We start from the raw sequence: 23,541 nt of genomic DNA on the forward strand, positions 1-23,541 counted from the left end.
GAGATGTGTGGATTGACTTACAGTTCATATTTGGACAAGGAAATGGCCCTATGGTCTTTGAGTTGAGAAAGGAGATTAGTTCTTTGACTTAAGACAATTTAACCATCAATGCATATTACACCAATTTAAGAGACTTTGGGATGAATTTTCCAATTATTGGACATGTACCTATGGTCATCAAGTGGAGGAGTGTACTATGTCTTTTCTGATGGGGTTGAATGAGACTTATGCAGCTGTTAGAGGACAGATTCTGATTATGGATCCTATGCCTCCCTTGAGCAAGGTGTTTTCTCTTATACTTCAAGATGAGAAGCAAAGGAAGGTTCGTGCTACCATGAAAATGCAGCTTGACACAGCAGCTGCTTTGGCATCAGCATTAGCAACAAAGAATGTCAAGAACTTCAAGAAGGGTAGGCCACAATGTACTCACTATGGTGGAATGGGTCATGTGGTTGACAAATGCTATAAGTTGCATGAATACCCTCCTGGCTATAAGTTTAAGTCCACTAAAGGCTAGGTTGCAGCTATTCTACCACCTTTTGCCAACAATGTAATTGCTCCTGAAGATGATGCAAGTGGAGGAGAATATCACCAGTTACTTAGTTTGTTAATCTCCAACTGCCATTTTGGTACTCAAGGACCTTCTGAGGGAGCTGCAGATACCCATCAGGTTGCAAATATCATCATTCAAACTTCATTTGATCTTCAAGGACATGAGATATTAGGTATATGGTCTGTTCCCTCTCTTGAATATTCAGTTTTTCTTCTTCCATCAGTACTTCTCATATTGAGTCCACTGATTGGATTCTTGACAGTGGAGCCACTGATCATATGATTCATTCTTTAGCCTTTTTCACTTCCATTACTTCTACTGTACAAATTTCTGTTAGACTTCCCAATGGTGACGTGGCAAAAGTTACACATATTGGCACTGTGCAACTATCTTCTACCTTAGTTCTTGACAATGTGCTTTGCATTCCTAGTTTTTCCTTTAATCTGATTTCCATTATTAGACTGACCCAACATCCTTCTTGTTGTTGCATTTTTCTTTCACAACTCTGTTTCATTCAGGACTTACAGCCCTGGAAGATGATTGGGTTGGGTAGAAATCAAGGTGGATTATACACATTGCAAAGCAGCTAGCTAGATAGTTTGCCATCATGTGTTTCCAATGCTCTTTCCAAGCTTTCACCTTTTTTTCCTAATGTAACAGCTACTGTAATAGCTCTTAATTCTTGTGATGTGAATTCTGTTGATACTACTAGTCCATGGCATTGTAGATTAGGTCATCCCTTTGCCAAAAGACTTGATTTGTTGCAATCTGTTGTACCTACCATCATTTCTTGCAATAATAAGAACTTTGATTGTTCTATCTGTCCATTAGCTAAGCAAAAGAGGTTGTGTTTTCCTATTTCTACTTCTCATTCATTTGCATGTTTTGATTTAATACATGTTGATATCTGGGGCCCTTACTCCACACCTTCCCTAAATGGTTCTAGGTATTTTCTTACCTTAGTGGATGACTATAGTAGGTGCACTTGGGTGTTTCTAATGAAATACAAGTCAGAGGCTTCATCTTTGATTCAATCCTTTTATAATCTCATTTTGACTCAATTTAAACTTCCTATAAAGGTCATTAGATCAGATAATGGACCTGAATTTGCTTTGAATTCCTTTTATGATTCTAAAGGAATTATACACCAATTGTCTTGTGTGGAAACACTTCAACAAAATTCAATTGTTGAGAGGAAACACCAACATCTTCTTACTGTGGCTAGAGCTTTGAGATTTCATGCTAATTTACCTCTCAAATTCTAGGATGATTGTGTTCTCACTGCCACTTATTTAATTAATATAACACCTAGTCCACTTCTTCAAAATCTCACTCCTTATGAAAAACTATTAAGGCATTCACCTTCCTATGGTCATCTAAGAATTTTTGGTTGTTTGTGTTTTGTTTCAACCTTATCTAGAGATAGGACTAAGTTTCATGCCAGGGCTAAGCCTTGTATGTTCCTTGGTTATCCTTTTGGCACTAACGGCTATAAAGTTTATGATTTGGTTACTAAAACTTGTTTTGTCTCTAGAGATGTTGTTTTTAAAGTAAGTATCTTTCCTTTTAAACATTGGTTGCCCAATTCTAAGTCTGTTTCCATTTCTTCCCGCCCCAACATGTTTCCTTCTCAACCTATCATACCAGATTCCTCTTCTTTTTTTCCCACTGCAGAATTCACTCCCTCTTTCTTCACAGACTTGGCTGTACCTCCTGATGAGTTCCCTGACCTTGTTCATCCTGATTCTAACCATTCTAATTCTTCTTGTGATGTTCCTCAATTCCAACCTGATGATCAACCTATTAGGCAATCCACTAGAGTTAGGAAACCTCCTAGTTATCTTCAAGACTACCATTGCAACTTGGCTTTTGCATATGTGTCTGCCTCAGTTTCACTTCCTTAATCAGATGCTTCCACTGCTCTTGGTGATACAGATATTCTTTATCCTCTTGCTTCAACACTTTCCTATGCCAAACTTTCTTCTTCCCATAAATCCTTTGCCTTTGCATTAACCATTGCTAAGGAACCTGAAACTTATGCTTAAGTTTTGAATGATCCTAAGTGGCTTGATGCCATGAAGGCTGAAATTGATGCACTTCAAGCTAACCATACTTGGGTTATATGCAAGCTTCCTCCTGGTAAGGTACCAATTAGGTCTAAATGGGTTTATAAAATCAAGTTGAAGGTTGATGGTTCTGTTGAGAGGTATAAGGCTAGGTTAGTGGCCAAAGGTTTTACACAAACTGAAGGTATAGACTTTTATGAGACTTTTTCTCTTGTGGTTAAGTTTGTTACTGTCAAAACTCTTTTGGCTCTTGCTGCTATTCATGGTTGGCATTTAACTCAGTTAGATGTCAACAATGCTTTCTTGCATGGGGACTTACATGAAGAGGTTTACTTGCTCCCTCCACCTGAGTTTGGCAGCAAGGGGGAGGTTTGTAGACTAACAAAGTCCCTTTATGGGCTTAAACAGGCAAGCAAACAATGGTTTGTAAAGTTATCCTCTACAATTGTGGATCAAGGCTTTGTACAATCAAAGGTAGACTATTCTGTTTTTACCAGGATTAAGGGAGGTTCTATGATCATCATACTTGTTTATGTTGATGATATTCTTATTGCTAGTAATGATGTGGATGCTATGAATGTGTTTAAGCAATTTTTGGACAACAAGTTCAAGCTCAAAGATTTGGGAACCTTGAAGTATTTCCTAGGCCTTGAGGTAGCAAGAACTGCCAATGGAATCTCATTATGTCAGAGAAAATACACTCTTGAGCTTCTATCTGATGCTGGTATGTTAGCTTGTAAGCCAACAAACATTCCTATGGATCAATCAGCTAAATTCAGTAGTTCAGTTGGTTAATAGGAAGACTTTTGTATTTGACATTAACTAGGCCTAACATTTGTTATTCAGTCCACAAGTTAAGTCAATTCATGAGTTCACCTAGAGTACCTCACCTTCAAGCTGCTTACAAAATCCTCAAGTACTTGAAGAAAACACCAGGTCAAGGCTTGTTCCTATCTGCAAGATCAGAATTGCAATTGAAGTCCTATTGAGATGCTAACTGGGTAGCCTATCCTGATACCAGAAGGTTGATCACAGGGTTTTGTGTGTTTTTAGGAGATTCACTAATCTCTTGGAAGAGTAAAAAGCAGCAGGTGGTGTCCAGATCCTCTGCTGAGTCAGAGTATAGATCAATGGCAACAGTCACTAGTGAGGTGGTTTGGCTCATTACTTTGCTCAAAACTTTTGGCTTAAATCATTCTCAACCTGCTTCCCTTTATTGTGATAGTAAAGCAGCCCTCTATATAGCTGCTAATCCTGTGTATCATGAATGAACAAAACATATTGAAATAGATTGCCATTTCATTCGAGAAAAGATTGAAGATGGGGTTATTAAAACATTTCATATTCCTACACGGCACCAGATTGCTGATTTCTTTACCAAAGCTCTTGGGCAGAAGCAGTTTCATCACTACTTGCTTTCCAAGATGAACTTTATTAACATATACGGTTCATCTTGAGGGGGAGTATTAAATATCTTGTAGATATTTGTGAGTCTTGTAGCTATCTGTCACAGCATAGAATATCTTGTAGATATTAGTTTAGTTTAGTAGTTTTATGTTTTAGTTTGTAAATAGAGTGTTAAGCTACATGCCACTTGTCATGTTTGTATTGGCTGACTTGGGATTGAATATTGTTGGTCAAATTGGTTACTCTGTTTCTGTTATATATAAAGAAATAGAGTCAAATATTTATATATACAAAATCATTTTCTCAAAGCTCCAGAATGTTCATTCTCTCTCTCTCTGCGTGCCTTCACGTCTCTGCATGCTTTTCGCCATTGCTGAACCTTCGTCGAGCTTGCATTTTTTATTTCAACAGTTGCAGTTCTTAAATTGTTGTATCCAGATTCCAAACCCTGGCCTAGGACATTTGACTTCTAATTTTCTATCAAATACTTGGTTGAACTATTATTTCCCATTAAACAAAATGTATGTTAGACATAGATGCATGAATATTAAAAATTATGTATTTATTCAAATATTTATATCATTTAACAAACATAATCTATGTCTTTACTCATTAGGGTTTATAAATAAATAAATGTCTTTACTCATTAGGATTATAGTATTATTAATTTTATTTAATTATAATAGATGTGTCATGTCATTGGTTTAACCAATGGTTGTATTATTAATTTGATGAGCTCACCATCATCTTTTCAGTTCACTTACAAAAAATTTTGGTTTAAACACTCGTTATTTGTTGTGTAATCCACCATTCGGCTTGTACACTGACAGATTTGTTAAAAGCAACTTCTTTCTGTTTGCTAGAAGTCTAATAAAAGAAACTCCAAACTTACTCTAAATGAGTATAATTTCTAATAAAATCACTAGGACCCATAAAAGATTTATAGCTAAAAGATAGAGGAGAATCAAAATAGCACGTCAATATCCTATGTTTGTTCCGAAACAAAGTTTCTCTCCAAACTAATTTGGAGAGAAACCCTTCAAACTTATCATATCTCTTTTTCGAGTGTGAATTTTGAAAATCTAACCGTTGAATTTCATGTTCATTATATTTTTAACATGCATCTCAAATTCCATTCAAATCGGATGTTATATAATATTCAATTAATAAACTTATTTTTTATACATAATTTTAGAACACAAAAACTTGAAATTTTAACATTTGTTTGATGACATAATAATTGATTTTTTATTTTCTTGAAATTATGCAAGCACGAAAGATATAATAAGAATATGCAATCCAACGGTTAGATTTTCAAAATTCACACTCAATATAAAAATATATGATAAGTTTGAAAGATTTCTCTTCAAACTAGTTTGGAGAGAAACTTTGTTTATTTGTTCCTTTTTATCCTTTTAGAGTATTGACTTATTAGCATTAGTTTCAATGTTTTGTATATAAAAAAAATATTAACATTAATATTGTTGTGACTTTGTTGTATCAATAACTTATTAAGATTAATTTTATTGCGATTTGTGGGTTTTTTTTTTTTTTTTGGCTTTTTGTTTGGGACTAATTTTTAGTGCAATATATATTTATAAGATAGGGAACTAATGAAGCATTTTAAAATTAATTAAATAAATAATGGAATGGAATGAAAATTAAAACAATAATTTTTATATAGGATAAGGTATCATAACTTTACAATTAAGTCAAGAAATTATTTGAATTGTTATGTAGATATAGGATGAATAACTTTTATTAGATTTGTAGATCATGGAAAAGTTATTTACAATGTATGATATTTTCAAAAGAAAAAAATACAAATAATAGAAGCTAAGGTGATGATTTGGTGTTGCTAGCCTCTAGTGTTTTTTTTTTTTTTGAAGAGTTGCTAGCCTCTAGTTATTTACATTGATGTATAATTGGGTGCACCAAAAGCTGTAAACAACCCATTCTGTAGCAGCTAATATACAGAATGATCAGTCCCTAAGCTGAATAGTCACAATGGATAATAAAATGAAAACAACTCGATCGATGTCAAACCCAACAGTCCGTTATGCAAGCCTCAAGCCCACACCCAGATTTTCCAGCATAAAGCAGATAAAAACCTTAATATCACTCGATTCCCACGTGGTAATTCCGTAATTGATTCTTGCCAATTAGTTGGCCATAACATTATTTCTCAATAATAATAAGTTGGCCATAACATTCACTAACCCCATAATGAATCCCCACACAACACTGCTCCATTTCATCAACTATTAACCAAAAGATTCCACTCAGACACTCTCATCATTTCCTTGTTCATCCAAAAGTGGTAAGGAAGGAGGTAATGGCCTCCATACAGTAACCCTTATCCTCTTCCTTGTTTTTACAATGAATTTCCTCTTTAAATCACATGGTTTTTTTTTTTTTTATTGATTCTTTGACTTCTGTTATTTACCTTTAATTAGTTTGAAAATGGTCAGTGCACACAAAATCACTTGAAAGAAAAGAGTTAAAAGTTGCAATTGTCACATTTCTAGAGTTCTTACCTAAAGTCATGAAGGTCTAATTGATAGGGGCACGCCACTTTTTATTGGTGTATGCATTTAAAAAAAAAAAAAACTCAATTTCATACCACACTTTTTTAAAAGCTGAACCAAACTCAAAAAATGTAGTGGCATACACACCAAACTTTCATCTCTTTTTTAGTAATAAATAAATTAACTTCTTATATGCATTTTGTCTCATTAATAAAATATTAACTTCTCATATAATATTTATTTATTTATTTTTCTTACTCTTATAGAAGTGGCTGTTTTCTTTAAATAAAGTGGGGATAAGATTTGCCCGTAACTTAACTGGACCAACAAAAAAGAAGAAGAAGAAGAAGAAATATATATATATATATATATATATATATGCAATTGATCAATTGTTTTAATTTGAAGTCAAATATGCCTCATGAGCAAAAAAAAAAAAAAAAAAGTTAAATATGCCTCACCAATGACACCAGTTGCATTTGAACAACTGTACGTTATGCCAGCAATTATCGCTACAAATTAATTGTTTGATTGAAGTTGTAATTGTTTAATCATCCATTCATACCCAAGCTTGCTGCCCAAACAATAGGTGGACCAAATTGGCCCCTATAAAAATGACTTCTTATTTATGCAAAGGTAATCAATCAAGCATGGCTGATCAGGTGAAGCTACATGGAACATGGTCTAGTCCATTTGTTTATCGAGTGATATGGGCGTTGAAACTGAAAGGCGTCCCATATGAATACGTTGAAGAAGATCTTTTCAAGAAAAGTCCTCTGCTTCAACAGTACAATCCCGTTAACAAGAAAATCCCAGTACTTGTTCATGGAGGAAAACCAGTTTGTGAGTCTATGATTATTGTTGAGTATATTGACCAGACGTGGCCTCACAACCCCTTGCTGCCCACTGACCCTTATGAGAAAGCCATGGCTCGGTTTTGGGTCAAATTTGCTGAAGACAAGGTGTGTATATTTATTTGTCTCAATTCACTTTTATATCTACATGTAAATACAGTTTGTTCAACACAATCAGTCGAAATGCCTAAAGTCAATGGTCAACTCGTATTTAGTTTCCTATTTTTGCGAAATTAAGGATTTTTTCTTGTTTCTAGCAAAGAGAAAATCATTTTCTAAATGCTTGTTTGACATTTCATTTTATATAGATATCCCGAATTAACTCTCAAACTTAATGAGATTGCTTTTTAGTTTAATTTGTCTCTAAAGTTTCGTCAAGAATTTTGTAATTTAACTAATCAATACCTTTTAATATTTCCAACAGAAACATCTAAAATTAAAATCCATATTTTCTCAACTATTGTATTATAAAAAATAAATTAAAAAAAAAAAAACCCTAAAGTGCCTTTGACTTAAGAATTAGTATCAGAAGTTTAATGTCCGTGATTTCTCAAATTAAATAGGATCATAAATAGGAGTCTCATATGAATGACACCCAGTACATAACCACTAATTATGCAACTTGGGCAAGTTAGTCTAGACTAATTGGAACCCAAGTAATAGAAAACATTACCTAAGGAATAACAAAACCAATACTTTCTCAAAAAAAAAAAAACAAAACCAATAGTTTTATTTAATTGATATAACTTACTACTCTTAAATTTTGATAGGGTTCAATTATTGGGTCATTATTCCGAGTCAGTGGTGAGGAGCATGAGAAAGCCATTAAGGAGAGTTTGGAAATGCTGAAAATTGTGGAAGAGCATGGACTGGGTGAGAAGACATTTTTCGGTGGAGACAAAATTGGCATAGTGGACATAGCATTTGGAGCATTTTCTCACTGGCTGGGTGTCATTGAAGAAACACTTGGATTGGAATTGCTTCAACCCAATGCCTTCCCTCGCTTGCATGCGTGGACAAAGAACTTCAAGGAAGTTCCTGTAATCAAAGACAACCTTCCTGATCGTGATAAAATGTTGGTCCAGTTAAAGGGGATTAGAGAAATGTACTTGGCATCTAAGTGAATTTTAGAGCTGGTTTCTTTCTACTTTGAACTACTCCTAATATAATTAAGGAATTTGAAGTGGCCGGGAGTGAACTATGATTGTATTCAGCCCCTTTCTATGTCTAGGGTGTATCTGTACTTCAATTTGCAAGAATAAGGAAGACTCTTCCTTGCTTATACTTCTATAGTTGTCACTAAAAATAGAAGTTAAATTACTAAATTGATCTTTCAATGATCGGCCAAAATTAAATTTTATTTCTCCAACTATTAACTGTATCAATTTAATTCATCAACATTGAGAAATAAGTCAATTTTCTCCATTTAAATCGTAACAAAATTGGACCACTTGATAAATGCACATTATTTCTCTAAAGAATAAAGCTAGGGACACAACAATTTCATAATAAATCGTAAAAGATAAACGGTTAGCAGTAAGTAAATAAATGATTTAAGTAATTGATCGAAATAAAACCAATTGCCACCCAATAATCTTTGTTGTGAAAATGTTGTAATGCCGCACTACTCATTTTTTTTTTTTTTTTTTAAGGACGGCACTACTCTTTTTTGAGAAACAAAGACAGCATAATTCCAAAGTATTAAAAAAAATGTATTATTTCAAATCTAAACAAGAAGGAAAAGAAAATGTGTATCCGTGTGTCAAGCAAGCAAAAAAACTAATTGCCAAGAAAGAAAATACGGTTGTTGGTACCTTGGTGTAGTAGACTTACTAACTTGATCCCTGATTAGTCATTACTAACGAAAGAAGTGAAGCTTATTCAGGCCAAGCCCCTTCAGTCATAGAGTGATATGGGCTCTAAAATTGAGGGGTTTGCAAGAAACTATGAAAAGTGGAAAATATCTCACAGAGAGAAATGCAAGAAAAAATGTAGTTGCAACTTAATGAATTCTGTGCTGGACTTAGGCTTTTATAGCCACAGAGCAGAGAAAGAGAAGGAAAAAAACCAACTAGCCGTTTCGTCTAACTATAACAAACAAATTCTCTAACTAACTGAAGATTAACACATGGGTAACTATAATTAACAGAGTGACACCGTTTCTTGAATCTGTACACCATATGACACCGTTTCTTGTACAGGCTTGAAGTACTTGAGTAGAAGCTGATACCAATTTGAGTCGTCAATGCGACATTGTTTCTCTCACTTCCATTCCATGCAGCTTCAACTCAGCCATGCTCGTGAGCTTAATTGTTAATAATTAATCAGTCCTCATTGTTGGCTTAGGTTGTTGATTTGTTCAATAAAATTGGCGTCATTCATGGTGCATCTCAGTCAATTGGATGCATCTTACTTGAGCTTCAAAGACAAAGAAGGGCCTTTGTGAAATCCACTTGATTGAGATGCATCACGAATGCCGAGGATTTCCTTGAATAGCCTAGGCCAGCAATGAGTGCTATTTAATTTTTTTTAATCCAGATCAATGTAATTGTTTAATCATGCCCAAAGCAAGATATAGACTACATTGGATAGCTTATGCTTATTGCCCAAGTATGTGAGGGCTAATCAATTTTTAATGGAGATTGTAATTGTTTAATCATGCCAAAGCTTGTGCTTATTGCCCAAGCAAGATGTGGACTACATTGGCCACTATAAAATTGACTTCGTTGGGTAATCACATTGCTCTCTCAAACATGGCTGAGGTGAAGCTACATGGAAGATGGTCTAGTCCATTTGTTTACAGAGTGATATGGACTTTGAAACTAAAGGGCATATTATATGAATACATTGAAGAAGATCTGTCAACAAAAGTCCTCTGCTTCTACAGTAATCCTGTGCACAAGAAAATCCCAGTACTTGTTCATGGTGGAAAAACAATTTGCGAGTCCATGATAATCGTTGAATATATTGAACAGACATGGCCACTAACTCCCTTGCTGCCAACTGACCCTTACGAGAGAGCTAAGGCTCGATTTCGGGTTAATTTTATTGAAGAGAAGGTATAATCTGTTTTTTTTTTTTTTTTTTTTTTTTTTTTTTTTTTTTTTTCATGTTTGCAAAACTAAGGACATTTATCTTTGGGTACAAATCCTCAAGAAGTAAATGGAAATCATTTACATCTATTCCATTCCTAAAAAGTGATTAAACTTTTACATTGGCCATCAATCTGTCACAGTCCCTTTTTAATTTTGGGGTTGAGACCGGTTAAGGGAAAAAAATTGACACTAGACATTAACACAGGCGAAATTAGAAAAATAAAATTCAATACCTAAGAAAAAACCAAGCCAGGTTTCATTTAATAAAAACAACCTAGTACTCATTACGTCTTAAACTTTGATAGGCTCCAGCAGCAATTTTGTCAGTATTTCGATCCAATGGCGAGAAGCAAAAGAAGGCCCTGAAGAACAGTTTGGAAATGCTAAAAATTATGGAAGAGCAGGGCCTAGGTGAGAATAAATTTTTTGGGGGAGACAGAATTGGTATAGAGGACATAGCATTTGGAACAATTGCACACTGGTTTGGTGTCATTGAAGAAATAATTGAAGTAAAAGTGCTGGAAGCCCATGCATTGCCCCGCTTGCACGCATGGAAAGAGAATTTTGAGGAAGTTCCTATAATTAAAGAAAATGTTGTTCTTTTTCAAGAAGAGTAGTATAGAAATGTTGTCAGCATCTCAGTGATTTACTTTGTGTGTGTGTCTGTACTGTTATTTTGAATAACAGCGAAGAGGGTTTTTTTTTTTTTTTTTTTTTTTTTTTGATAATCAATAACGAGAGGTTAATGGTTATTGTCAGTGTAGCGAGAGGTTATTATTAGTAAGTCATTACACTGATATATAATTGGGTGCACCCACAAAACGGCTTTACAATTTTGGATTCACTAGCATCTAGAGCGCTCGGTCCCATTTCAAATGAATACAACTTGATGTCAAGCCCAACCCGCCATCTCTCATGTAAAGTTGTGATTTACAACTATGTTTTATGTTGCTTTTATTCCATGACAAAAAGTGTTGTAATTACTTTAATTTTGTTCCTTGTATTTTGTAGGATTTTAGTGTATTGGGTTTAGTATTAAGTTGATGAAGACTTAAGTTTTATTGAAGATCAAGTGGATTTCGCGAGAAGCTCGCGAGAAGCTAACCCGCGAAGTAGCCACGTGAGAAGAACATGACTAGAAGCTGAAGAGTCGTGCCAAGCTGTCAGTTTCGCGAGTGTCTCGTAGGTAAAGCCTTCCCGCGAGATAATCGCGAAACATTCTGCTTAGAGGATTTTAAGTGTGACTTTCTTGCCCTTCACCCATACTATATATACCCTCATTACCCACAAATGTAAGGAGGTCATTCAGAGAGAAAAACCCTAGATAGGTTTTCTATAACACACACACACCCATCTTTTAGAGAAAGAGCTACCCATCCTTAGTGAGAAATCATTGTAGCTTCTTCTCCTTCCCTCTCCCATTGTCATACCTTGAGAGGAGATTTGTATCCAAATACAACTCACACCTTTTTAGAGTGTAGAGAGTGTTTTGGAGTTTGGGAAACTTTGGGGATTTGCCAAAAGAAGTTGGTAAGGCTTGGCGGATGCAATGGGCGTATTGCGGGATCCGGAAAGTTAGACAAGACACAGTTCTGAGAAGGCTTGTTGGAGTAGGAGCTTGGAGGACTTAGGTGCATTGGGTAAATTAGGCTTGGAGGGTCTCTTGCTATTCGTGTATTCCAACTTATTGTCTAGTAGATTGATTTACCGCTTGGAGGGCAGCGGAGAGGTTTTTCGCCGAGTTCTTCAATTCCCTCTTCGATAACACATCGGCGTGTTATCTTGTGTTTGCATTCTCTCTTCCCTTACTCTTGTGCTTTACTTTTATTGTTTGTTGTTCATGTTTATGCACTAGATTAGTATCAGTTGTTTGCACTTCATTTACTCTTGTTTCCTCACTTAAATGAGTTCGAGTAAAATCAACCGAGTCGTAATCTTTTAATTAAGGGTCTAAACAAGCTCTAATGTTTTAACACATTTTCGAGCTTTCATCTCACAAGGCTCAAGCCCACTCCCTAATTTCCTACCTAAAGAAGCATATCATAAGTTTAAGAGCTAAAGAGTAATTGCATTACAAATAATCATTCAAAACTAAAATATATCTTAATATCGCAAATAAACAATCACAATATGTCAAACAAAATAAACCACAACAACTAATAAATTTATATACGTAGGGTTTTGAACGGTATATTGGTAAGGACAAAACTTAGGTACAATACATTTAACTAAAAAATACACTTCCATCTCATAAGAAAAAATTCACGAGATAGAATCTTAAGAATGGAACCTAAGGAACAACACCTAAGTATTGTACCTAAGTCTTGCTCTATTGGTAAAATGACATTTTGTTAAACAGGTTTCATGGCTTGAATACGAACGCAACACTTTCATTAAATGGGTCAATCATATCAACCCGAATATGACACGAACTTGTAAAGCCTTACAACTCATAACCTGCTAACTTTTTTTTGTGTCTTGTCATGTTTGCGGATCATGTCAGATTTCATCACCCCTATTGTGTACACCAGTGGAGGAGCTAGAAAGTTTTTTCAGAGAGCCAAGCTAAATAATAAATTCAAAGAATAACACACACACACACACTTATATAGAATGTTTGTAATTTTGATTTAATATATGGTATTTTCTTATATATACAAAAATATTTATATCAAGTAAGTCTTTACATCTTTGCAAAAAAAAATAAACAAATAAATAAAATAAGGAAAAAAAGAGTAAATCTTGACATGTGTAAAAAGTAAAAAGTAAAAATATACAAGTCAATTTAATAAAAATAAAACATAATTAAATTATGTATGGTATACATTAAATACACTTTGATTTAATGAGCTATGTATGATATAAGAGTAATTAGAGAAAACAAAAATGTATTAGTCAATTATATAAATGCATTACATGTTTTTAGTAAAAATCTAAGGGGCCATTACTTGAATTTATGTCTAAAATTAAATATTTTTACCAAAATTACAAGAGACATGGAGGATTTTTGAAAAGTCAAGGGGATGTGATTCATGGGATGGAAGAGTCCAATGTTCTAGTGCAATAATAGGTTTTCGCTGTAAGTTGTCTATGAGTTGTAGTATCTAGATAAAGGTTTTACTTGCATTGTGATAACTTCTCTTTTCATAGCGAATTTGCAAGGAAAGTTTTCATTCAACTTTTGAATTGATAAGAGAGGAAGAGATGCACTTAATCAATGTTTTATTATTTGCCATAAAAATATATAAGAGAAAGAAATGTAGAGTCTAATTTTTGTTTTTTTTATTAATGTCAATTCTTATAGGTGAAGCCATGGTCAAACTATCTCCCCACCTCAAGGAGGTCCTCTATTTTGTTTGGCTGGTCGATCTTCCTTTCTTTGAATTGACATTTTGATCATTTGGTGTATTAGGGAGGGATTAACATTTTTAATGCATATCTAATCATACCAACATGATCCCATTGATTTTCTTTCGATCAGAGCATCAAGCAACACAACTCTTAGAGCATCCACAGCAGTGGAGTTAAAAATTTAGCTATTTGTCACCATAAAAAGTTATTTTATCTATTTTACTTACTCACTTTACAAAATATGCTGCAACAGTGGATTTATTTTAGCTTTTAACACAATAAAATAATATAAACATCACAATAAAATAATATATTTACTACAATAAAATTTTACTCTAAAATAAAATTTTCTACTAATATTTTGTGAGTGAGTGTGAAGCAACAAAAGCTAAGAGAGAGAGAGAGAGAGAGAGAGAGAGAGAGAGAGAGAGAGAGAGAGAGAGAGAGAGAGCTCAAAACCTCAGAGACGAAAATGGTGGTTTTTGGTGGGAAGAAGGTGGGCCAGGTGGTGGCCGAAACAGCCTTCCTCTTCCGCCTCTTCTCTAGCCCAGGCCCAGCTCTTCCGCTGGTGGCTGATCAAGAAGATTGTGATGACTTCACCGAAGACTTTGAATCTAGCAATTCCACTATCGACGATAAAGTCTTTCCGGTCACAATCCAGTGGTGCAACATCACTTGCTCTTTCTCCGATAAATCCTCCAAATCAGTCAATTCCTTCTTTTCTTAAATTCAAATTTTAATTTTTTGTGGAAATCTAATAATCTATCAAAGAAGTGGATCAGTTGGGAGAATAAAAGAATATAAAAAAATAAACAAACATATATTATTTTAATCCAGCTAATTCGGCTGAGAATATATATATATATAATTTTTTTTTTTTTTCGGCTCTCAGCTATAGTGCACAGCCATATTTGCATTGTAGTAATGAAGGTAAAAATTTTACCTTTAACTCCACTATTGTAGTATGGATTTTTGTGTTTTGGTGAAACTAAAATAACTATATAACCATTTAGCTTCTGCTGTGAGGTCTCTTATACCTATAGTTCAGACGTGGCTCCAAAGGGTATAAAGTGGGTGTAGAGATTCCTCAATATAGTTTGTGTTATGTCTAATGCTTAACATAGGCAGGTTGGTTTCTCTGCCGTCGTTGGGGAGCTCTTGGCGAGGAAACCTTAGGATAAGTTGCTAAAACAAATACTATACTTCCAAAGAAAGACTGTTGGCAGCAAGTGGAGACATTTATTTAGCCTTGTTAGAAATACTGAATGATTGTATTGTATTTCATAATCAAAGAATATACATGAATGCCTTTATATAGGAGGCATATGTGTGCAGTACAAGTAAGCCTATGTGTGTAGTACAAGTACAAGTGTGCTATACAAGTAAACTAGCTGGGCCTAAAGCCCATAACATAATATACATTAACAGCCCCCCTCAAACTCAAGGTGGATGTGAGACCAACTTGAGGTTGTCAACCAAATCACGAGTGCGTCCCTTAGGAAGTGACTTGGTGAAGATATCTGCAAGTTGATTTTTGAAGAGACAGAGAAAAGCTTGAGAGCACCATGGACAAGATGATAACGGATAAAATGACAATCAATCTCAATGTGTTTAGTCCGTTCATGGAAGACATCATTGTGAATAATATGAATGGCACTCTAGTTGTCACAATAAAGGGGAGTAGCAGAGGATGTGGACACACCCAAATTCTTAAGAAGCCATCGTAGCCAAAGGAGCTCAGATGTGGTATCAGCAAGAGCACGATATTCTACTTCAATACTGGAGCGGGCCACGAAAGTTCGTTTCTTACTTCACCAAGAAATGAAGGAAGAACCAAGGAGAAAGTAATAACCTATAGTGGACCTGCGATCAGTGGGATCTCCTGCCCAATCAGCATCAGAGAATGAACGAAGTACAAGAGGAGACTGAGCTGAGTAGAAAAGGCCATGGAAGAGAGTGCCCTTCAGGTATCGAAGTATGCGCAGAACAGCAGCATCCTGAGTTGATCATGGAGCAGACAGATACTGGCTCACCTAATGAACAGCATAAGAAATGTCTAGACGAGTAACCGTGAGATAAACTAGGCTGCCAACCAATCATCTATAAAGAGAAGGATTAGACACTGGTTCCCCCCCCTCCCGAATGTGTCAAATGCGCATTAAGCTCAACTGGAGTGTCAACAGTTTTGCTATCAGTGAGTCCAGCTCGAGACAAAAGGTCAGAAGCATACTTGGCTTGAGTAATATAGAGACCATCTGTGGAATGAGTAATTTCAAGACCCAAGAAATAGCTGAGATGTCCAAGATCTTTCATCTCAAACTGCTGACTGAGAAAATCCTTGAGTTCTTGAATGCCACTGAGGTCATCACCAATTATGATCATATCATCCACATATAGAAGAAGCAAAATAGTGCCTTTATCAGTGCGACGAAGAAATAAGGCATAATCATATGGACTGGCAGTGTAACCCAAGCGAAAGATAGTGGAGCTGAACTTGGCAAACCAAGCTCGTGGAGCTTGTTTAAGGCCATAAAGTGCACGTCGAAGGTGACAAACCTTGTTTGATTTAACAGAGAGACTAGGAGGAGGTTGCATATAGACTTCTTCACTCAGATCCTCATTAAGGATGGCATTTTTAACATCCATCTGAAAAATATCCCATTTACTAGCAGCAGCAACAGCTAAGAGGGCACGAACAAAGGAGATACGAGCCACTGGAGCAAAGGACTCTTCATAATCAATCCCATACTCCTGTGTAAAACTTTTTGCAACAAGACGAGCCTTGTAGCACTTAATGTACCCATCAGAGTGAGTCTTGATCTTATAGATCCACTTACAACCAACCATAGGTTGTCCAGGAGGGAAAGTGACCAAATCCCAAGTATGGTTTTTGGTTAATGCATCAAGTTCCTCTTTCATTGCAATCTGTCATAAATGGTCAGTGGAGGCCTCACGATAGGTCTAAGGCTCGAGAAGAGTAGCAAAGGTAGTGTAACAATAATAGTCAAGTAAATGAGGAGAAATGGATCTTACCCAGGTTAAGTGGCAAGGTGGAATGTCTTGTGGAGGATCTTCAGGTGGAGCAGGAGCAAGGGACCCAGGCTCAAGGTGGGGTAGCTCGTCATCAACCTGTTCATCTTCGACATGTCTAGGAGAAGCATCAAAAATATCTGGAGAGAAGTTCAAAGGAGGATCAAAAGTATTTGTAGAAAGAACAGGAGACTCATTTGGAAAGATTTCTAAAACAGAGGAGGTAGTTAGGGAAGAACGAAAGTGAGAAAGTTCAATAAACAATCGGTGTTCCCAAAAGACAACATTACAAGAAACACGAAAACGATGAGAGACAGGATCATAACACCTATACCCTTTTTGAGTTTCGCCATAACCAAGGAAACAACAAAGTCTAGATCGAGACTCAAGTTTGTTGTGCTCATGAGGTTGAAGGAGAACGAAACAGACAGATCCAAAGGAGCGAAGGTGATGATAGTCAGGGGGTGACCCAAACGGACGCTCATACGGGGTTTGATTATGGATGACAGTGCTTGGAATGCGATTAATCGCATGAACAGCATGAAGAGCAGCTTCACCCCAAAATGGGGCAGGAACTTTGGCAGAAAGAAGAAGAGCACAAATAGTGTCAAGAATATGACGAAGTTTTTTTTTCGACTCGACCATTTTGCTAAGAGGTACCTGGACAAGTTAGATGATGTACAATGCCATAGGAATGTAACAGAGCTTGAAACGCATATTGAGTATATTCAAGAGCATTATCAGATCGAAAAGTTTTGATATGTTTGGAGAATTGTGTTTCAACCATTTTTGCAAAGTTGCTGTATATTGGTAAAATTTCAGAACGAGATTTCATAGGAAAGATCCAACTATAACGAGAATAATCATCAATAAAAATAACAAAATATCGAGATCCACCAATACTAGCAACAGGAGAAGGTCCCCGAACATCAGAATGAATTAACTCAAAAATACTATTAGAAATGGATTCACTGTTATTGAAAGGCAAAGCTGGCTGTTTTCCTAACTGACATGAAGTACAATCAAAATTGACTTTGGACATAGAACCCAACAGACCCTTAAAAGCTAACTATTGTACCCGAGAATATGGTACATGACCAAGATGAGAATGCCAAAGTGCGAGAGATGGTAAGGAAGAAACTGCAGCAGCAACAAAAATAGGAGTAACAGGTGGAAGATGAAGATTGTCCACGGGAAACATACGCCCAACTCTAGAACCGGTCCCAAGCTCCTGCCCCATCCTCAGATCCTACACAATGCACCTAGAATAGTAAAAAATAATGCGATAACCTAGTTCAGCTAATTGTCCCACAGAGCACAAATTATAGGATAGGTCAAGTACATGGAAGACTCCAAGAACGGAGAAGTTAGAGGTCGAAACAACACCTAGACTATTCCCATACATGGTGGAACCATCAACTATATGAATATTTAGAGGATGTGGTGCAGGGCCAAGTTTGGAGAATAAGGATGAGTGAGGTGTCATGTGATTGCAACAGGCATAATCAAAAAGCCAAGTTTGAGACTTACCGGGTAGAACTGAGAGAGCAATGGAAAGAGATGCATTACCAGTCATACGAATAGCCTGAGCCATGATCTCCTGTAGTTCAGTGGGGGAGAAGTTGATAGCGGATCCAGAAGATTGGGTCTCAGCTGAAATGGAAGACATCGGCGAAGTAGGCTCAGTGTTAGCAACAGCAACAGTAGATTTGTTGCGACGGTAACAAGTTTCAATGGTGTGGCCAGGACACTTGCAATAATTGCAGAACTTTTTGTTGGTCTGCTTGCGACGCTTGCTAGAGCCAGAGGAATCACCTGATTGTTGAGGTTGCTCTATGAGTGGAGCAGAAGGAGTAATAGCCAAAATATTGAGCTTATTCTGAGTTTGAAGGGTTGCAAATCGAGCTTCTTCTCTAACCAACTCGTTCACAGCAGTATCAAGAGAGGGAGCAGGACTGCGATTTAGAAGCTAACCTCAAATGGGCTCAAAGTCATTGTGAAGTGACATCAGGAATTCATAGAGGCGAAATTCATCTCTAATGGAAGCATATTGCTGAGCATCCTTTAAGCATGCCCAAGTTGGATCAGAAAGGTCAATTTGGTCCCAAATGAAGCGAAGCTGATCATAGTAGTCATTGATGGATTGCCCTGGTTCTTGCCTGAGTTGATGCAATTCAACCACTAATTGATATTTCATGGATCCATGAGTAGTGGAGTACCTTTTGGCCAACATATCCCATGCTAATTTTGCATCATCAAAGCTGCCCAACAGATTGGAGATGGAGGGAATGGAAGTGTTCCGAATCCATGTGAGGATTATGTGGTTGTGACTATCCCATTCAATCATGCGACCAAGGAAGGCAGCATCGTCTTCACTTGCTCCCTTGACAAGAATGGTGGCTACACCAATACAGTAATGCCAGAGCATGCAACCTTTAAGAAAACTGGGCATAGCTTGAGACCAAGATAAGTAATTCTTGTTTCCCTCCAATATAGTATTGATGGGGCGAGGAAGAAAAACATCTTTTTTATCCATTTAGAGACACAATATGCAAAAACAGACTGGAAAAATGAAATCTACGCGAAAAACTGGGTAAGGAGAACCTGGACTGCAAAAGTCAACCCTAGAGAAAAGTCAACGGTCAAAGTCAATGGACGGTCAAAGTCAACGGTCAACGGATGGTCAAAGTCAATGGTTAACATGGTCAACGGTCAGCAGATAACGTCACCAAGATGATGTGGCGCTGATGTCAACAGATGACTGGATGCTGACGTGGCATAGATGGCATCACGGGTGACGTCAGCTTGAACTGAGGATGGCACGTGTGGTGTGTGGGGTGCATGGGTCGCTGATGCAAAAACTTCTAGCGGCGCGTGAGGGCGTGTGCGGTCTCCGATGATTGCGAGGCTTTCACCGGCGTGTAGATCGATTCAAGACGATCTCAGTGATACCTCCAGAAATGTGATCAGAGCAATATTCGCAGCGGGATGACACGTGTAGTGATTTGTGTAGTGTTGGACTCCTCAACGACAATGACTGCAGGTCTGGAACTCGAAGACAACGGCTGGAAGACATCGGAGGTTCAACGGCGAGAGGCTGTAGTGACTGTTGTGATGGCGGAAGCGATGTTGAAAGTGAAGTAACACCAATAAAGACAAGACTGTTAAGAAAAGGTCAGAGCAGTGGCTCTGATACCATTTTAGAAATACTAAAGGATTGTATTGTATTTCATAATCAAAGAATATACATGAGTGCCTTTATATAGGAGGCATATGTGTACAGTACAAATAAGCATATGTGTGTAGTACAAGTACAAGTGTGCTATACAAGTAAACTAACTGGGTCTAAAGCCCATAACATAATATACATTAACAAGCCTCATTCAAAAGGAAATGCATGCAAGGTTAAGTTCAATAGCTTCAACTACTCGAATTTTCAATATTCTTTTTTATTTCTCATCAAATGAATGACATTATTTTTGGGAAATCCTGGTCTTTCTTAGCATAATATTGGGAATATTTTTGCTATTACTCAAACAAGCATTAAATATTGTGCTTGGTTATTCGTGCATCTAGCAAAACAAATAAATGTTCCGTTCTTTTGGGCAGCCCAATGACATTAAATTTTTGTGTATGAATCTATTGACCCTGCATCGAATTGTTTGAAATTTGAACCCACTTTCAAAAAAATAATAATTAATTGTTGTTTTATCTATAGTTGATCATAAAAAGTATTTAAAAAAAAAAAGCCTACATAATTCAACTCTTTCGAATAGTTGACAAAGTGTTGCAAATTTGTCTACAAAAGCAACATGCAATCAATCTCTTTTCATTTTGTTTTATTTATTTATTTATTTATTTTTTGACAAAGTTTAGCTATAAAATTGGTTGTAGTATAAAACTACAATCTTACTCAATATCTTTTTATTGGAGGTAAATTTTGACAAATCCACTATTGGATTACATCTTTTTCTTATATCCTCCATGCTTACAAAATTTTTAAGAAATTAAAGATTAATAGCTATGTCTTCAATAAATTGTTCAAATGACATGTTTTGGTAGTTTAAAATTATGCATAAAATATAAGCTTATAAATTATATAGTAAATCATATCTGATTGACAAAAAATTTAATATATATTAAGAATGTAAAGAACATGCAATTCAATGGTTAGATTTTCAAAATGTGTAATTGTTAGGTTCTGAAGATTTAGGAGTAAATATTTAAAATCATATTTTATTTGTGTCGGCAAACCAAGAACAAAACATGTTTAGTCTATGTATTAGGCAATGCTTAAAAGTATAGGTTTCGAGCTTCAAGTTCAGCTGACTACAGAAAAAGGGAGTCAATTTCAGTCAAGCTTGACCGATCGAGAATCGCAGAAATCAGATTCTGCAAAAGTTTTAAACAAGGCCCAATCTTACGAAAATGTTTAGGGTTTCATTCTAACTTGTCCACATATAAAAGGGAAACCCTAACTATGTTTTTTAAACTTTTGGAAAACTTGTGTGTTACTTTTTATGAGATTTGAGAGGTTTTGTACTTTCTAATTACACAAGAATCTACCGGAGCAAGATCTACAATCAAGTGGTAGTAGAACCTAGTTGCTACTACAAGATCATTACTTCTGGTGATCTGAAACCTTTGAGTGAGATCTCAAAGTCACAAGCAAGAGTGCTTGTGTTGCTGTAAATCCAAGGAGAAAAGGAGTCCGTGAATTTGGAGCTCGCATGTGGTCGTGTCAGTAAATTACTACATGAGGTAGTAGTAGATTTAGGATTAAATCTTTTGTAAAAACTTCGATTCTCTTATAGTGGATTTACTTTACCTTAAGGATAGTTAGGTCAAATCATCCCTAGGTTTTTATCTGGAAACGGTTCGTTTCATCGGTTTTCCTAGGTCATCATATCGTGGTGTTATTTACTTTTCCGCTTTTATGCATGATATAATATATGCTTGTTTAACCTATACCTGAATAATAAACCTAATAATCAACTTGAGTAATAATGTTTATTTTATTGAGTAAGGTTATACTATTAGATTACAACTAATTTTATAACTAAACTTTATCCTTATTTTTTAAAGACCATAAAAGAATCTTTTATCCCTATATTTCATAAATTCTTACTAATCTCACAATTATAATAGTAGTCAAATAAAGAGGAATGGAAAGGAGGCTAAGAAGCGTGTGAGCCCCAAGTTTAACTAAATGAATATAATTTTTCCATTTCTAATTAATTATTTTTACGAACTCAAGGAGATCAGTTTAAAATCTCAAGGAGGTCATTTTAGTAGTTAGTAGTTAGTACATGCATCAAGATTTTCCACATTATCGGTGCAATTTGCACTTTCAAAACTATTCAGGTTCCACCATTGAATTGATCATAAAAATATAAAACTAATTGACCATCAAAATCAAGTATAATTTAGGGTGTGTTTGTTTGAAGGTGAAACGGGATGGATAGAAAATTTTGGAGAGAAAATGGGAAATAAAATTTTTTTGGAGCGTGTTTGGTTGGGTGGGAAAGAAGGAAAATAAATACTGGGACCCGTGTTTTCTCCCTAGACCCACCAAAATGTTTTCTCCCTAAAATGGAGAGAAAACGGAGTGGAGATGCATTTTTTCTTGATTCACAAAAATGCCCATGTGTTCGTCTACTTGCCTTTTTTTTCCTAGGCAGTAACATTGCTTCTTTTGATTTTCTAGGGCTTGGGCGTGCCTCTCTTTCTTCTTCTTCTTCTTCTTCTTCTTCTTCTTCTTCTTCTTCTTCTTCTTCTTTTGGCAGTAACGTTGCCTTTTTTTTTTTTTTTTTAGCTAGATGTTGATTTTTTTTTACATGATTTTTATTTTTTTAATAAATTTGGGTGATTGCTCTCTCTTTTATTTTTTGGTTATTTGTCACTTTTTTGTTTTAATTGGACATCATTATTTAACAATGGTATATGATCAAATTTATTCAAACTCATTTTTTCCATCCCTTCATTTTTCCACTCCCAACCAAACAAAAATGAGAGAAATTAAAATATTTTTTATCCACCCACTTTTTCATCCTTCCACAATTTTTTATCCTCTCACTTTTTCACCCTTCCAACCAAACGGACCTTGAACCATCACCCTTACGAGTCCGAGAGTTGTAGTTTGCTGGCTTAATCCATTCATAAGTGAGTCCTTGATCTGCTTTGAACTAATCTCAAATCATTTCATGATTTCTCACTCCCGTTTCGATTTGACTCCTTTGATTTTCCCTTGATTATTAGCTAATTCTTGTTTTAATTGCTTCATAACTCAAATCTATTGCAATTATTGACTATTGTTACTAAAGATCATTATTAATTAATAGCAAATTATACGGTAGTTTCCTCTTGTTTAATAATGAACAGATAAAAGTAGGTTGACTTGGGGGTTGCAGGTGAAGAACATATGTGTCATGAAATATTTTTTTATTAAATAGAAAATTAGAAATACTTCTGGCACATGCTCATATTTCATTACTTATTGCACAATTCGAAAGAAAAAAGAATTGCATAATTTCAAATCTTAAAAAGAAGGAAAAGAAAATGTGTAGTCAAACTAGCTACAAACTTATTTCCCAAGAAAGAGAACATCATTATTGGTATAAATTGACTTGGCATGGTCCTAGACCTCACACCTTGATC

At 35.7% G+C, this 23,541-nt stretch overlaps 2 protein-coding genes across 2 annotated transcripts; both read left to right on the forward strand.

Annotated features, from left to right (window-relative positions):
* The first annotated feature begins 7,143 nt into the window (after positions 1-7,143).
* Positions 7,144-8,745, forward strand: LOC126688487 (glutathione transferase GST 23-like). Its single transcript, XM_050383192.1, has 2 exons — positions 7,144-7,516; positions 8,179-8,745. Exons 1-2 carry the CDS (start codon positions 7,169-7,171, stop codon positions 8,530-8,532), a joined length of 702 nt encoding a protein of 233 aa, XP_050239149.1. The 5' UTR covers positions 7,144-7,168; the 3' UTR covers positions 8,533-8,745.
* A 1,416-nt stretch (positions 8,746-10,161) lies between these two features.
* LOC126690106 (probable glutathione S-transferase) lies at positions 10,162-11,120 on the forward strand. The gene is made up of 2 exons (XM_050385238.1): positions 10,162-10,467; positions 10,809-11,120. The coding sequence occupies exons 1-2, from the start codon at positions 10,162-10,164 to the stop codon at positions 11,118-11,120; spliced, it is 618 nt and encodes a 205-aa protein (XP_050241195.1).
* Positions 11,121-23,541: the final 12,421 nt, after the last annotated feature.

The sequence above is a fragment of the Quercus robur genome, chromosome 6 (genome assembly GCF_932294415.1).
Source record: "Quercus robur chromosome 6, dhQueRobu3.1, whole genome shotgun sequence".
NCBI classification, from domain to species: domain Eukaryota; kingdom Viridiplantae; phylum Streptophyta; class Magnoliopsida; order Fagales; family Fagaceae; genus Quercus; species Quercus robur.